General features: G+C 42.8%; 1 protein-coding gene across 1 annotated transcript in view; it reads right to left on the bottom strand.

The window, feature by feature from the left end:
• PGBD5 (piggyBac transposable element derived 5) overlaps nucleotides 1-15,676 on the bottom strand; it is a 67,571-nt gene that overhangs the window by 17,629 nt on the left and 34,266 nt on the right. The window contains exons 3-4 of the mRNA XM_065632372.1: nucleotides 13,839-13,973; nucleotides 3,775-3,955 (exon numbers count right to left, since the gene is read on the bottom strand). Coding sequence (XP_065488444.1) covers nucleotides 3,775-3,955; nucleotides 13,839-13,973 — 316 coding nt within the window. The remainder of the gene's footprint in view (nucleotides 1-3,774; nucleotides 3,956-13,838; nucleotides 13,974-15,676) is intronic.

The raw sequence follows: 15,676 nt of genomic DNA, 5'->3' as shown, positions 1-15,676 counted from the left end.
CAGAGAATTTGGGGCATTTCAGTGCAGGTTTCCAGATCTATTCAGAGGCCAGAGAAAGAAATGCTTTGTATGTCTCCTGAAAAATAAAAAAGAGGTCTATTAAGGTTTTTGATTTTGAAAAAGCTCAAAGTGCCCTGTCTTGTTTTCTAAGCTCTTTCTATTTTCTCAGCTCTTGGTATCTTCAGAGATCTCAGAATTATGTTCACTGATGATATCCATTTATATTACTAGGCACATATTCTCTACTGTAGTACAGTGAAGGTGCTAAACAGCAGGCTTTCAATAATGAACACTGCGGTTTTTGCAGAATGCATGTGTGGGTTAGGCTTAGGAAAAACAAACAATAGTTAACGTTCCACAAAAATCTTCATAGGATCACAGGATGCTATGGATTAAAGGATAATTCAGGTTGGAAGGCAACTCAGAAAGTCCCTAGTCCCATCCCCTGCTCAGAGCAGGGTCAGTTGTGAGGTCAGACAGTGTTGCTCAGCACTTTACCTTGTCTGGGCTTGAAAACCTCCAAGGACGAAGACTGTACAACCTGTCTGGGCATCCTGCTCCACTGTCCTCAGGAAAACCCTTACACCCAGTCTGAACTACTTCTGCTTCAGCTTATGTCTGCTGGTTTTCGTCCTTCCACGACGCACCACTGTGAAGGGCCAGTTCGCTTCTCTCAATAACCTCCTCAGGGTAGTGTAAGGCTGCTGTTGGGTCCCCCCTGAAGCCTTCTCTTCTCAGGCTGAACAAGCGCAGCTCCTTCCCTGAAGAGGAGCATGTAGTTGGGCCTCCACTGGTCAGGCTGGTGGCTCTCTGCTGAACTTACTCCAGTTTATCCTGTATTAGGTGGGTCTTGTCCAAAACTGCTGAGTAGGAGGCAATAATCTCTTCCCTTGATCTACAGGGATGAGGCTACACTTGTGTTAACACAGCTCAGGATGGTGCTGACCATCTTTGCTGCCAAAGCACACCACTGTCTGATGTTCAACTCTCTGGCTACCTAGACCTCGGGTCCTTGTCATCAAGAGTTTTGAGAGGAACTAATATCTTTTTAGTGGGTATCTCTTTCTAGATTTTCCAGAATTTCCTTTTGTTCCCTTAAATGCCAGTTTACGTTCCCAAAAAGTTTATAGTTTCTAAACATTAGCTTATCTAAATTTGCCCCTATTTCTCTGTTGATAGTTACAAAAAGACCCCAAACAACATAAAGCAGTTAAGATTAACACCAATTTCTTTTTGTTTTTCAGTTCTCAATGGGGTCTTTCTACTGCTGACCCTGCTCTAGCCCAGAAACTGAATTTTCTTGAATAAGAAAAGTAAAATCATCAGTTTAAGAATGGATCTTGAACTGTCATGAGCACCTGAGCATAGATGCTCTTCAACATAGATGCTCTCATGACACTTCTTGGTCATGGTGTGGCCCTGTTCAGATTTAGCTGGCTAAGCCATGTACCAAAAAACATTAAGGTCATTGCTGAGAGTGACAGTGTGATACATTAGGAAAGATCTCTCTGCTGAGTCCAGACTTCTCTGCCTGCCTCTCCCTGAATACACTGCGCATGCAGTAGGATCCCAGCAGGTGCTGGCAATACATTAGCTGCTTTGCAGTGGAGTCAGTAAACACCATCTCCTCCAGGGCTCTTACTTCACTGCTGCTTGACATCTCTAGCATCTCACCCCTCCAGTGTGTCATAGTCCCGCCCGTTCAACATCCCCCTGCAAAACCTCTGAGCTAGTAACTGATGGCAAATGCAGACAATCCCATGTCCTTATTAAACAAAAACACTTTGACGTTCTCCCCATGATCATCTTTATATAGGAGCGCCATGCTATTTTGCAAAGCCAATAAGCCTGCTACCTTAGTGTCCACCCCCCACTCACCCCATAGCTTCCTTCACCCCCAGGAACGTGATCGCAGGTACCAGATTTGAAATTTAATTTTGGCAGCAGCTGTCAAATATCAGAAAAAGTCTCATGAAGCCATATAACAAATCATGAACCAAACTGAAATCTCAGTATAGCATTAGCATACTTGATCAGAGAGTAAATCAAAATTACATGCTTTAAAAAGACATTACTGAATTTGCTACCTGGCAGAAAGTGTTAATCTCAATGATCTGTTCAGTGTAAAGACCATGAATAATTCACCCCATGAACAATTTGAATTATCTGTAAGTAGTAAACAATCAGCTGGATCAGTAGCCATGCATCTTCTCCACTGGGGTTATGGACTCACTGGGTCATGCCATATTGTCTTTATCCTTCCCTAGCTGAGCATAAAGAGTGCGACTCAACAGTCAAACTTTTGTCTGTCAGTCTTTACATTTACACCTGACACACCTCAGGTACTAGGAGTATGTCGGTTATCCTCTATATTTTTTTTGAACCCACATTTTGCACCATTGCTTTGGTAGTCTTAATGTAATGCTTATAATTAGCTGTGAAAAGAGTCATTTACTAAAGAACAGTCTCTGCTCAGAGGAATAACAGTGCACTATAAATATGCTTGACTTCTTTCCCATTTGGCTGTTTGCAGCATTTGGGAAACCAGGACTCTTTTGTGAGAATATGGTGGTATTGCACTGTACTCTGTGAGCTTCTAGCTTACCTAAAATAATGTAGGAGCTAGGTCCTGCATAGAGCTCAACAGTGCCAGCGCAGTCTGAATTGCCAACTACAGCACTGATGTAGCTCACTGGTGTTCTCATTTCAAGGAGAATCAAGATATTGTCTCAGTTTCCAGTCTTTCCCCCGCTTTGGGCCACATTTCTTTAATATAATGCCCCAGGTGGGTTTAATTTTCTGCAATGGAAAAACATGTAAAGAGCAAAACTCTATCTTCAGTGGCATGTTGAAAAGAGAAATGGCCCTGTAGCTTCCTCCCATGTGATTCATAATGGCAACCTCCAGTCTTACTGTTGTGGAGGATCTATTGTACATACCATACCGATGGTGAAAAGCCATGCTGACTGAAGAACAAGCTGAGAGTTCCATTGAGATGACTTATAAATGACTGTCAAGAGTGCAGGAGCCTATAATTTAAGGGGAGCCACAAGTCCTCAGCATTTCTAAAAGCAAAGTAACGTGTGGCTTTTCCACACCCAAGGTGAGGGGGCATTTGACAGAGAGGATGTCCTGGGATTACTCTCTGCGCTAGCAAGGAACTGGGCTGGGAGAGTCACACTGCCATATTGATGGACATTCTGCTGGCAAGTGTGCCAGTGTAGAGATCATTGCACTTTCAGGACAAAAAACTGTCCTACCAAGGCTTGTTTACACCAGAAAGCAGGCAAAGCATGCTAGGGCTCTTGCAATGGCATAAAATGTCTTCTAGAGAAGTCATACCTTTAGTAGATACTAAATCAGCAAGGACTTCTAAGGCACACCTTTAAGGATTCATCCCATCCCTCGTCTTTCACAATGGGAACAGAAAAATCACAGGCAGCTACGAAATCCTTTGAAAAGTCCCCCAGGCCATATAGGACATTAGACCTCACATTTCTAAGGCAAAGAACAAAAGCAAGGGCTTTAAATATCCTTATTAAAAATATTTTTACATCCTCATTTTGAACTTTAAGATGATTTAAAGAGAAACTTAGAAAGTCCTCTGCATAGTACCTTTGCATGAATGAGATCTTTTCTTGGCAATGACCCACTTATCTGTCTATACAAGGACCTGAAATCTTGGTGAAGCCTTTTGGGAGTTTTTTTAATTCAGTGACAGGAGGGGCCCTAGGTCTGTCATCATTACAAAACAGTGAGTCACCCGATACACACCTTGCTTCTCAAATTCTTCGAAGAGATTCAGGCTGGTAATGCTTGGGCCAGTGAAGATGATGTAGTTCTTCCCAGAGGCATTCTGACAAAGGCTTTTGGCCACCATACTGTGGAGCTGTGGTTTGTTCTTCAAAGCATCCAGCCCATCAGCACCACTCCCTTCTTTGAGATGGACATAAATCTTAAATGAGAAATAGTAAGAAAAGTCAGAAGGTTATAAGGAATCCAGAGGGAGCAGATGCAATTGCCAACATACCTGCTCAGCTCAACTGGAAACAAGCTGAGAGTCAAGGCAGCAGATACTTTATATAAACTGTTAATATCTAAAGCCTTTTTCAATGGTCTGTTGCGTTAAAACCACCTCAGGTTAGCTGGCACAGCTACCTATAAATACAGTGTCCTTCGCCTCGGTTTAAGGGCTTCCTGAGGTTCTTGTCACTGTTGTGCAGTTTGAAGATTGTTTGCTTGGCAGGAGAATACTCAAGTCATAACAGAGATTAAGTGTTGTACTGAATCGGCACAGGCTTTAATGCTGCCAGCAAAAGGAAAGCATGGGAGGTTAGTTTCAAAAAGGGTCCCTACAAGATGACCAGAAGCAAATGGCCCATTAGCTCACTGCAGTAATGTTCAGATTTATTTCTGTTGGCAGCAACCATTAGGCTGCAATGCAAGTGCATGTGCACCCCCACAAATGAGAGAAGCCAGCAATACACATACCCAACCAGCCAGAACATCGACATCAAACTCTCCAGGCACAGCGCTAATTCTTAGATCCTTTACTTAGATCATGATTTGGAGACAACTCACCAAAACAGATTGAAGCGGGAACCAGGGTACAGCGCAATATGCTGCTATTCCTAGGGAAATGCCTGGCTCATTTGCAGCAGGCTGCAGCAGCTTTAGCGTGTAGCCTGCTGCTGTGCCATCCACAACGCTGTGCATTTCAAGAGAGCTGTCACCATCATCTCCTGGTGGACATACGGGTCTGCGTTAGTGTGCAAGAACATTTATCCCTTAGTAATGTGACTATAATTAACCACATGCAGTCCAGCTAGTACACCCACCAACTGATAGAGCACTGAAGTAAAGTTGTTCCTTCGTTTCTACAAGAGATCCTTCTACAAGATGAGTCTTCTGCATTGTTATGCTAAGGGAGGAAGCACATAACCCCTCCTTTGTACACAAATCTTCCATTTTATTTCACTGACAGTATTTTACAAGTATAACATACGCCAAGGTTGAGTACCTATTAAAATCAACTGGACATCTGACCTTCATCTTGTTCTAAAAGTCAGAAGCAACCTGCTGGAAAGAGAAATGAGAAGCAGCAGACACTGTGCTCAGTCACTCAACGTGTAACACCATGGAACTTGCAAAGATTTAAAAACACACACAAAAGCAAATTTTCTGAAAAAATTGCCTAGGCCTGCCTTTGTGAGTTTGGCTTCGAAAAACTCAAATCTTTTAGGAATTCCAGAAATTTTTACTTGCAAGAAAAAAAAAAAAAGCTGAAACTTGCTCAATATTCAGGAGCAGGGAAAAGGAATTTTGGCTTGTTTGTTGGAGTGATGTATCCACAACTAGCTTTTGTAAATTTGCTTGAGACCTCAACCATCCAGAACAGGCAGGACTGCTTTTCTGTATATACATCTTTTTCTTTTACCAACACACTTCTTCATAAAGGAAAGTTCATTACAATGCTTAGAGGACAAAAATGCTCACGTTTGCAGTAAGGCTCCCAGTAATTTATATCTCAATGATCTTAGAGTGGAATAAAATTCAATTAAACAGCTTCTCCCTATTTTAGATGGTGTATCTCCCAGCACTGATATTCTAGACATATTAATGTAATATGCCCCAGTAATTCATGTGTTGTGAAACAGACCTCAGGAGTGTGTTATGTATGAAATCTCTGGGAAACGAGACCTCATTTGTATTTTGAAGTAATTGATGTGCTAAAGAACAGAGTTGGTGCAAGGATGAATACACGCTAATTCCAAAAAGAAGTACAGCACATATTAAAAGGAAGTCTTAAATACCCATTATTTATCTTTACAAAAAAAAAAAAAAAAAAAAAAAAAGTCCCTTTTTTGATAGAAACAGATGAAGAGAAAGGCAGGAAAGTTTGCAGACTCCCTGACTATGCTCCACTGACTTTTGAAAGCTGTCAAATTTGTGCTTTCCCCAATGCTAAGGCTGAGGACTACCTAATTACAGTAAGGCACTTAGGTTATTAATCAGGGCTCAAGAGAGCAGCTTAACAGTGCAATGCATACAAAGGGCAGATTGTTTCAAATTTACAGCAAAGGTATTTCAAGGTTACTGACATCAAAATTAAGATTAGGTTACTAGTATGTCAGCACAGAGACCACACATCAAGCCCTTAAAAACTACAGACAAGGCAGTGGAAACAAAAATGCAGACAGATTAGTTCTGACCTTGGACTGGCAGTTGAGCTGAAAACAAGGTAGGAATCTCTAAGTCTAGGAGAGTGTCCTACACCTTCCCGCCCCTACTGCAGTAAATCTTAGCCAACTGAGAGTCTCTCCTGCTCCATGCTCACTTCATGTTTCCCATGGAGTATTCCCCAAGGGATGAGACAGTCTGCTGGTGAGCCAACTGGTCCCTCACCATGGGCTGGTTTGGGTCTGCAAGCAGCTACTTTAAAGCACATGCCCACCATGCAACTATCTTCTGAGATATCACTGTATTCCTACTAGAATGCTACATACTGCATAGGTTTTGTTAGCAGAGTTGCCTGTGCATCTGGTGCCCTCCCTCTGCGCTCCCCTCTATCTCAAGGGTTCTTGTAATGGTCACCTTGCGATTCTCATCCCTCCTCGCTCTGTTCACTTCCCCAGTGCCCTTTACCAAAGCATCCATACCCACTACTGAACCTTCCCTCCTCCTCCAATATTAAATATATCCCACTTTTTCCTCCTTGGGCATTTTGGTGAGTGTCCAAGCACAGCCTTCGTTCTTGGCAGAATTTTTCTTGTTTTGGAGAACTATCATTCAAAGCTTTATCATGCTCAGCTCTATTGGGAAAATGGGTGACGGCAGCAAAATTTTGGAAGGCATTAGGGCTGTTGTGAAACAGAGGCTGGCTACAGACAACTGGCAAAGGCATAGCTTCGAATATCCTTGCAAGTGCTTAGGATCCCATATGGTCTTTTTTTTTCCTTGTCCCCATCATCTCACCCAGCTTATTTCATTCTACCTCAAATCGTTAAGATCCTGCCTACTGAGGCCCACAGCATTCCTCACCCCGTTCTGTAATGCATTAGAAGTGGTATTTAACAGTTAGCAGTCCGCAGAAAAAGCAGAGTTGCCAGAAATTGACTGCAAGACCTTCACATGCACAGTCAGGAGCTGCTCCCCAATAATGTCTATTAAACTATTCACCAGGTCTTCTGGTTTGCCCTGTGACAGCGTCAGAGCTTTGTGCTCCAACAGCAAAATGTGGCCAGTGGTACAGGTTCAAGAACTGCTGCTGGACAACAGGCGGAGATGTTGGCAGCAACATCCTCTGCTTCTGCAGGTGACAGTCGACACAAAGCTTCTTGAGTATCTGCAGAGATCACTTTTAATGTGCATCTTTTTCTAGTGGCTACTGATCCATTCGATCTACAGCACCAAATGGAATAACTTCTATAGATGTGACATCATCTGTCTTAGGAGGCAACTACAGGCTGAAGCTCTTTATCCTGCAGTGCTGGGACAGAAACGGAGCTTTCTCCAGTCATCCCTCAACTGTTTGTTTCTTATCAGAACAGCTGCACATTCAATTCTGCCATCTCTCTATCGACTGCAGCCCTACTGCGCCAGATGCTTTCAATCCGACACGTTTTAATCCCGTGCGCACAATACTAGATCTCGCCTCTCACACCACTTAACTCATCCCTCAAACCCTCCTCTCCTCTGCCTTCAGCCTCCATGCAGCATCCTAACAGTCTCTGCCCTTTAACAGCCTGACAGTAAGGAAATATCACAGTCTATGGCTCATTTTTCGTTCCACCAACAACTTCTTCCGCCTCTTTCCATCACGAACACAAACGTAGGTATCAATCACTGGACCCAAATGACCAAGTGACAGGGTATGGGTGAAGACTGTGCTGAGCTCTTCCAAAACGAAACAAACAAAAACAACAACAAAAAAACACAATCAATCAACCACAACAACAAAAAACCAAACCAAACAAACAAAACCAGAGCAAACTATTCTGGAAAGACTGCCTACACAGAGGCAATCAGAAATGACATCACATTTCTGAGGAGATTTCACGTGTTGACAGGTGAGAGGCAAGTCAATCACCAGTCATACAGAAACTCAAACCAAGTACGTTTGGCTACAGAGGCAGACTGCTGGAGAGAGTCCCACCAGAGGACGGAAGGTCTCATAGGAGACATCTGTGCTGCAAGCCAACAGCAATTTACTTGCTCTGGACTGGCAATTTACCCTATGGAAAATTCATGTGGAAGGTTCATAAGGTCTCACTAGAAACTGGGTAAAAAAACCTGAGCACTTAGGAACAAAAGCTACATCTCGACTGCACATTTAAGAGTGCCCTAGAAAGTAAAATATTGGTGATTCCGCACATATTCAAAGCTCAGATGGCAAATTGAAAGCACTTGTGAACAGCACATCCCAAATACTCCACATTCATACATAATTGAAGCACCCCAGGGTACAATTCTCAAATGAAATAGATGACATTTGGAATAAAAGAAAAGCAGGGGGGGTAGCAATAAACAGGAGGAAGATTTCGAAGGCTACGTTGTACAAAATATCTCATAAAGGGCAGACCCTAAACAACCAGAAAACAGCAGCCAAGTTTTTAGATGGTAGAGTTACAAAAGCAAAAGAACCAAGAATGGTACTATAATATTTTTTGGATCCTGAATACTAGCAAAAAAGTAACTTCATTTTTCTATAGACTTCACAGCTAAATACTCAACCGCTCAGGCTGATTGCATGTCATGTTTAGATGTTTGTTTTTCCCATTGATCTATAAACACTATAAGATTGCAAACTTGACAGAAATGAATAGGGCTGGCCCATCACACATCTGCAAAACTACCTTTCCACTTTATACTGGTGAGCAAGACAATAACTGACTTACAACTGAGATCTGAGATTCTTAGATGTTGACAATGCAGAATCATATGCATTCAAAAAAATAGGGCCTGGTGGGGGCCAGAGGAAGAAAGCAGAAAGGATTTTCCAGCAGCCAGTGACTGACAAAGGAAGGCAATCAGACTTCCTGGGATCCCCTCCCAGCCAAAGCCTGACCTTGAGAATCTCCTCAAAGGAGCTGCTACATCTGTGCATTCCAGATGCAACCATCCCAGCAACAGAGAATTTATCAGGGCACTATTTAAAGAAACCCAAGGACTCAGACTAATCTCTAAACAGAACTTAAATAGGCTAAAACACCAACATTTCTGAGCAGCTTTATGAAACAAGTGCACAGATGGCTAACTCTCCCGCAGCTCTGACCTTGAAAACAAAATTCACTCCAGGCTTATTTATCCCTCCCTTTCCCGGTGACTGAATGCACTTATGTGGTGTGTTGTGAAATTATAATTTCTTTAGGGCATCACCTCAGTTCTCCTAAATTCTGGAAGTTCTTCCTCTGTAAAATCAACAGGGTTATGAAGTATGCAAGCTGTCTGTACTTAGCCTGTTTGAAATCAGGAATGAACTTCAGCATTTACTATACAAGCACGGTATTTACTTTGCTTGGGTTTTTTTTTGCTGCAACTGAGAGCTCTGCCACTGATCTGTGGAGTGATCTCAGACATCTCCCTTCACCAAGACTGCTGCTCTTCAAGGAGAGACAGATTTCTTAACCTCTCATGCAGAGGCCACCCCGATCCAGGGTGCACTCTTCAAATAGTGCAACAGTGCAAATTGCTGATTGTTCAGCAATGTGGGAAGACTCAAGCTGCAGAGACACAGTCCTTTTCCTTCATCTGTTCTGACTCATCACTTCTTCAGGGTAAGGAGTGGAAGGTGGAAACTCAAATTCAGTCCCAGCACAAGGATCTAAAGGACTTCATAAATCTGAGCAACACATTTCACGGGGACATTACTGAAAATGAAATGCATTATTGCAAGAACTTTCTGCCAGTGAATAAAAGTGCAGAGCCCATATAGCTGGGGGTGGTGAGAATAGCCTCAGAGAACAAATTTCATCTCAAGGAACAGGAAAGGATACACACATCCATAAGGTCATCTCTTCTCCACCACATCACATCACAGTTTTTTAAAGTGCATAATTAGGTTGAGCTAATTCCATTACCACTTATCATAGTGATTAATATTGCCTGACCACCCCTTTGCTGTGCTGTCTACCACCTACATACCGCCCTCCATTTTGTTGATCGATGGCTCTTTGGGTCAAGGACTGTCTTCAGGGTTATCTTTATGCCACGGGCCTATGGCAATAGCTCATCCTGCCTGGCTCCCCGTGGGGTTCAGTGCACAGCACCAGCTTCCTGTGCTTCCTTCTCCTTCTGCAAAATGACCAGAAAAAGTTCTCGTGCAAGAGAAGCTACGGAAGGACTAAGCATCACTCCATAACAGTTACCCATGGTCACACTCATTCCTTATGAGCCACACAAGCAAAGGAGAGAGCATGATGCATCCTACGAGGACTAACTAGCCCTGATCAGGTATTTGGGAACTCTCAGCAATTTTTTATGAGGTCTATTGCTATACCTAAAATGGAAAAGAGTCCTACCAATCATATTTATGCATGTTTTACAAGGAAGGGTTCCAGAGTTTGAGAGAAAAGGATAGAAATAAAACCTGATACAACTAGAGTTTTGATTTAAATATGATGGCTTACTCAGCAAATACTCTAAGAAAGAAAGAAACACTTCTAAGCTACTGTGATCATCTAAACTGCAATCAAGATATTGGTTTGAAAAGTGTTTTAGTGGTAACACATATGTAGGGAAATATATTGGAAGGAAATGAGGAGATGGAGAAGAGACAGACACCTGAGGTCCTCCAAACTGAGTCTGCTGTTCTCATTGGACTAGAAAGAAAGAAACAAGGAGGCCCAAATCCTCTCCTGCTGCAGCAGCTGCTGCCACCTCGATGTCCAACATCAAGGATGGGTGAAAAAGGCAACGGTATCAGGGCAGTTTTGCTGCCCATTTTGCCACACTCAGCTCTCCTGGAGCCCTTCTGACCCTCTGAAAGATTTTGTTCATGTTCCCAGCTGCTGTAGATATATATTTATTTTGTTTGAATGATGCGTCCTTCTTGCATGTTCCCACTTGGCCAGCTGACCGTGAAAAGATGCTTTGCTTGAAAAATTCTGAAGCAGAGATACAATCTGAAATTGTGCATCCATCTTAAAAAAGAGACTTAACTGTCAGGGTGGAGTCAAGTTATCTGTATTAGAGAAGACAGAAAAGTAGTCTAATATATCTACATTATTTATATTATGCATACATAAGCCTATGCACCTTCTCATATCCACCAGCAATACTTAATTTTTATGCCGCTTCTGTTCCATGAATGGCTTATTGGGCTGGATTTGTAACCAAACACCATTTGCTTAAAAAAGCAAATGATGACCCAAATAGAAATACTTACTTACACGCAAAAAAGTGAATCAGAGTTTCGTTCATGAGAACAAGCAGACAGAGGAATCTGGGGGGTCAAACAGCTAAAGCTCCTATAGCATTAACAACAGCCCTGTGACCTGTCAGCCAGGAGCTGCTCAGAATAGCTCAGCATGTGGCTTCAAAACAACTCTTTTCATCATAGGACAACCAGGTCACTGGGAAAACTGGGATGGCCTCAAATAGACATTTCAACATCAGGATTCCCATTCAGGTTTAGAGGACCTTGCTTTTAGCCAGGAGCATCGCAGACCTCTTGAGGTCCCTTCCATTGCTGAGCCACTCATATGTAGCTGACTTCTCTCTTCTGCCTGGGCTGCCTCACCTTTTTACAGAAATGTATTATTCATTCTTTTGAAACTGAATTAGCCTGATTTATGCAGTGTTTATAGTCACATTTTATCCTGAATAAAACGACCTCAACGTCATCATGTGGAAACAATGAAGGAGGGAATTCATCCAGACAGTATGATAGAATTTCTACATATTTCCAAGTGGATGCTGTACAGTTTTTCTGACAGCATACAGCTGATATACCAGTCAGTCCTTAACTATCAGGCAACAAGTCCTTCCTTTGTGATGGCAGTTTCACAAAAGATGGAGGGGAAAGTGTGCACGTGAAGGGGGGAAACATTGGATTTTCTTGTTGTTTAGATCAATTTTCTCCACACATTAAACACAGAGGAAAAAAACAAAATAAAACAAAAAAACCCCACACCACACACGAAAAACCAAACTCTGTTTTAATACAGTAAATAAACCAAACCACCACTGAGTAAGTGCTTTGGATTCTGCCAGATCCCTCGTAAGTGTGACATAAAACTGAACACGGTATTTCAAGCATACCACAGTTGAAGATCCCTGTCCTCCACAGACTAGGTTTTTCCACTTTAGCATGAATAGTCATGTTCCTGTATACTTTTTTTTCACCCTTCCCTAAGGTTCCTCTCAACCAATCATTTTAGCATGATGATAATTACAGCCAAGTCATGGAATGGAAAAAGAAGGTGGCTGGTAAGATGATCCTCGATGTCATCTGGATGCAAGTGAAGCATGAGTATCTAATTCATTAAGAGAGCAGGAGGATTAGGGTGGTGCTGAGCATCTATTCATTTAATTTGACATTCCATTAATTTAATCTCTCAGTGGGCAGGATGGGTGGTGCAACATAATTATAGCTCAGAATCTGAGACCTTTGGCATGTCTGAAGACTTATTAGTTTGGTGGCAATTGGCTGGGGGGAGCATGGCAAGAGAGATCAGCAAACTTTGTGCTCACTGTACCACTACACTTCATGTGGGACTGGTGGAGTTCTCCTTGGAGATTAAGGACACTGCCTCTGTGTGGCAAATGACTTTCCAAAAGCCTTGAGAGCAGAAACTTCCAAGGATGCTTCACAAGGTGGATCTGTTTTGTATCAGACAAAACAACCGCTTTAAAACCTGGATGGAAGATGTGTGATCCTAGTTTTCCTCTTAGAGTGAACAGCATTGCTGAAAATGCAAACCCCTGTTCCCAGTGAGCCTCTTTTCTTGCACAGCTACTTAAACAGTCGTAGTGATTCACAGACCAAATTTTACTGTGAACAAATGTTCAACCACAGCAAATCCACAGGCCCTGTGGTTCTGAGATGCATTCAGCCTGAGCAGGCAGCGTGCATGTCCTCCCTGCACCTCCGGAACATGCAGGACACCACGTCTTCACAGAAGCTCTTTGGAAAAAGAAAGATCAGAAAATATCTGTCCCCTCACCTCTAGGTATCAAAATAAATGGCTAGATATTTCAAGAGCTCTCAAAATACATCAGAAATTGGGGAATCTGAGAATTTGAAAAGTTGTCCCCAATACTTTACAACACTAAAAACAAACCCTTCAACACATCTCCCACTCAAGCTCCTATCTTACCTTGAATTCACATCAGATTTTATTTCTTTGGTAGAAAAATAGAGGTATGAAAAGAGATGTAATAGGAAAGCCCGCTAATATGTCTCTCACAGAAAAACAGACATCTTGATACCACATTGATTTAGTCTATTGGACACTGCTAGCAATCACAGATGCAGTGTTAAAGAGAGAAGCTGACTCACTAAAAATTACAGAAGTCACAGTAGCCAGACATTTAGATAAACTTAAGATGTACAAACAGGCAGACCTTTAACTCCATTTCAATTTAATTAGCTTAGGGCTGGCAGCCAGATGGACAGTATTAGAGACAGGCACCCTCATTTAAATCATACAGCAGAGCATCAGGAACTTGTCATCTCCGTTCTTCGGACCCAGTATCTGTGGGAGTCAGAGGTCTCCTGTGTTCAGATTGCAGCTCCAAGCAAGGAAATGAAGAGAAGAGACTGTTACCTTTGGTCCTGCGATACATTTAAGGGCCTGCTGGAACTGAATTAAAACATCTGAAGAGGTGAAACCCACCTGGCAGATGAAACCAGTGGATGAGCACTGCCGAACCCAGAGACTGAATTTCCTCTTTTTCCTCTTGCGCAGCTCCCTCTCCGTGCACGTGGCAATGAAAACGGGATCCTCATCAATCAGAGGCTCATGTAGTACCTGCAATTGGCAAGAAAAGGGGGAGGGGGGGAAGAAACAGGAGAATACGTGATTTCTGGAAAAAAATGGTGCTTTAAATTCTTCCCAGGAAATACAATCTTTGTATTGTGCTTGTGTGCATCACCACATACAAAGGAGCAAAAGCACTTTTGTTCAATGCTACCATCCAACAAAAAACAGAGCCCGGCCAAGCACATTCCATTGTGGATGGCTACTCTACACATACTTTGCAAATGCTGCAAATCATGGCTCTCTCTTCTCACTACCAGCTACAGTTTAGCATCCCTCCAAAATGTGCCTCTTCGTCTCAGCATCAGCTACAGTTCAACATCCCTCCAAAATGAGGCGGGGGGTGGAGGGTGCAGGGATTGTTAGCAGCATCCTTCTCCAAGCTTTGCCATCAGCTTCATCTTGTTTGGCAAAATGTCTTCCATCCAAACATCCCCTACAATATGTTGTAAAGTACACTCCTTGGTTACAGCAAAGGAAAACACACAGCAAAGAGGGAGAGAAGTTAAGGGAGAAAAAGATATTTTCTGCTGCCACTTATAAGGTGGTGAAGAGACAGGAAACATTTTTCCTGGTGGCAGCAGCTTCAGGGAAGCCTCTCTTACCTTAGGACACAAAAAAATTGACAAAAGGAGACAGAAAGATAAAGGACCAGAGGCAGGAATAGAAAAACACAAGGCAGACTGGAGTAAGTAATGAAAATCAGTGAAAGTGAAGTAATTTCTGCATTCTGCAGCCAGATGATGTAAGTGGTTTCCTGCTCCTTATAGCTGTTTTGTTATACTTCTCTCCATTAATTCTGTAGCAAAGTCATTAGGTTTTACACTATAGAACCCACCTATAGAAAAGCATTACTACCTCCTTGCAGCTCACAGGTAGCCGTGCGTAACATACACGTGCCTGACTGCACAGTCTAGCAAGTCATTTGTGTGAGTACAAATGCTTGGAAACTGTTGAAAGGTCTCAGCTGATGAATGATGACCAAACTCGGACATCTACATCTAAATCAAAGCAAGTCACTACAGGCTCCCCTCTTTCTACACAGGGAGAAAGCAGTCCCAGCAGGTCATAATTCATACCCTTTTGAAGACATGTAAAATAGGTCAGATGGGTTATGATCTAAAGGAGCCCATTCTTTTCCAGTGACCATCACCCCAGGAGACAGGCTCAGATACCGGTATCCACGATGCAGAGGCTCTCACCCTCAGAGCAACCCTTTCCACGTCTGCACGTGTCCTACTTTTGTGCACATCTGCACGCAGCCAGTGGAGGAAATGAGAACAAAGCTGCATTAAACCTGGGAGCAATGCTTGTAGGAGAGATGTGGTGGGTAAGCAGTTAAGTACCAGTGATGAGCAGCTGCTGGCCTCCTGAATACAAGATGTTTGTTGAACATCACTGTCAGCCCAAAATAGGCACCCGTGCCCTCCCCGCGCAGTGGCGGCTGCACACTTTCATTTATACACACTCCACCACTTAACGGCTCATAAAACATTCACAGGACCATCTCAAAGCACTCTTGTGAAATGTTCAAATTATACACCAAAATGCAGATGCAAGCAAGGAGAGCTGCACACAAAGCTATCTGTTCTTAAAGCTGCAGCTACCCCATTTCCCCACTGGAGCTAAATCCTCTTCATCTCTCGAGGTCCACACAAAACCCTGCTCTTCCTCTCTGACGGCCACCTGGGGCA

This window comes from Caloenas nicobarica, chromosome 3 (genome assembly GCF_036013445.1).
Source record: "Caloenas nicobarica isolate bCalNic1 chromosome 3, bCalNic1.hap1, whole genome shotgun sequence".
Lineage (NCBI taxonomy): Eukaryota > Metazoa > Chordata > Aves > Columbiformes > Columbidae > Caloenas > Caloenas nicobarica.
The sequence above is the reverse complement of the archived record's forward strand: the minus strand, read 5'-3'. Positions and strand labels throughout refer to the sequence as shown.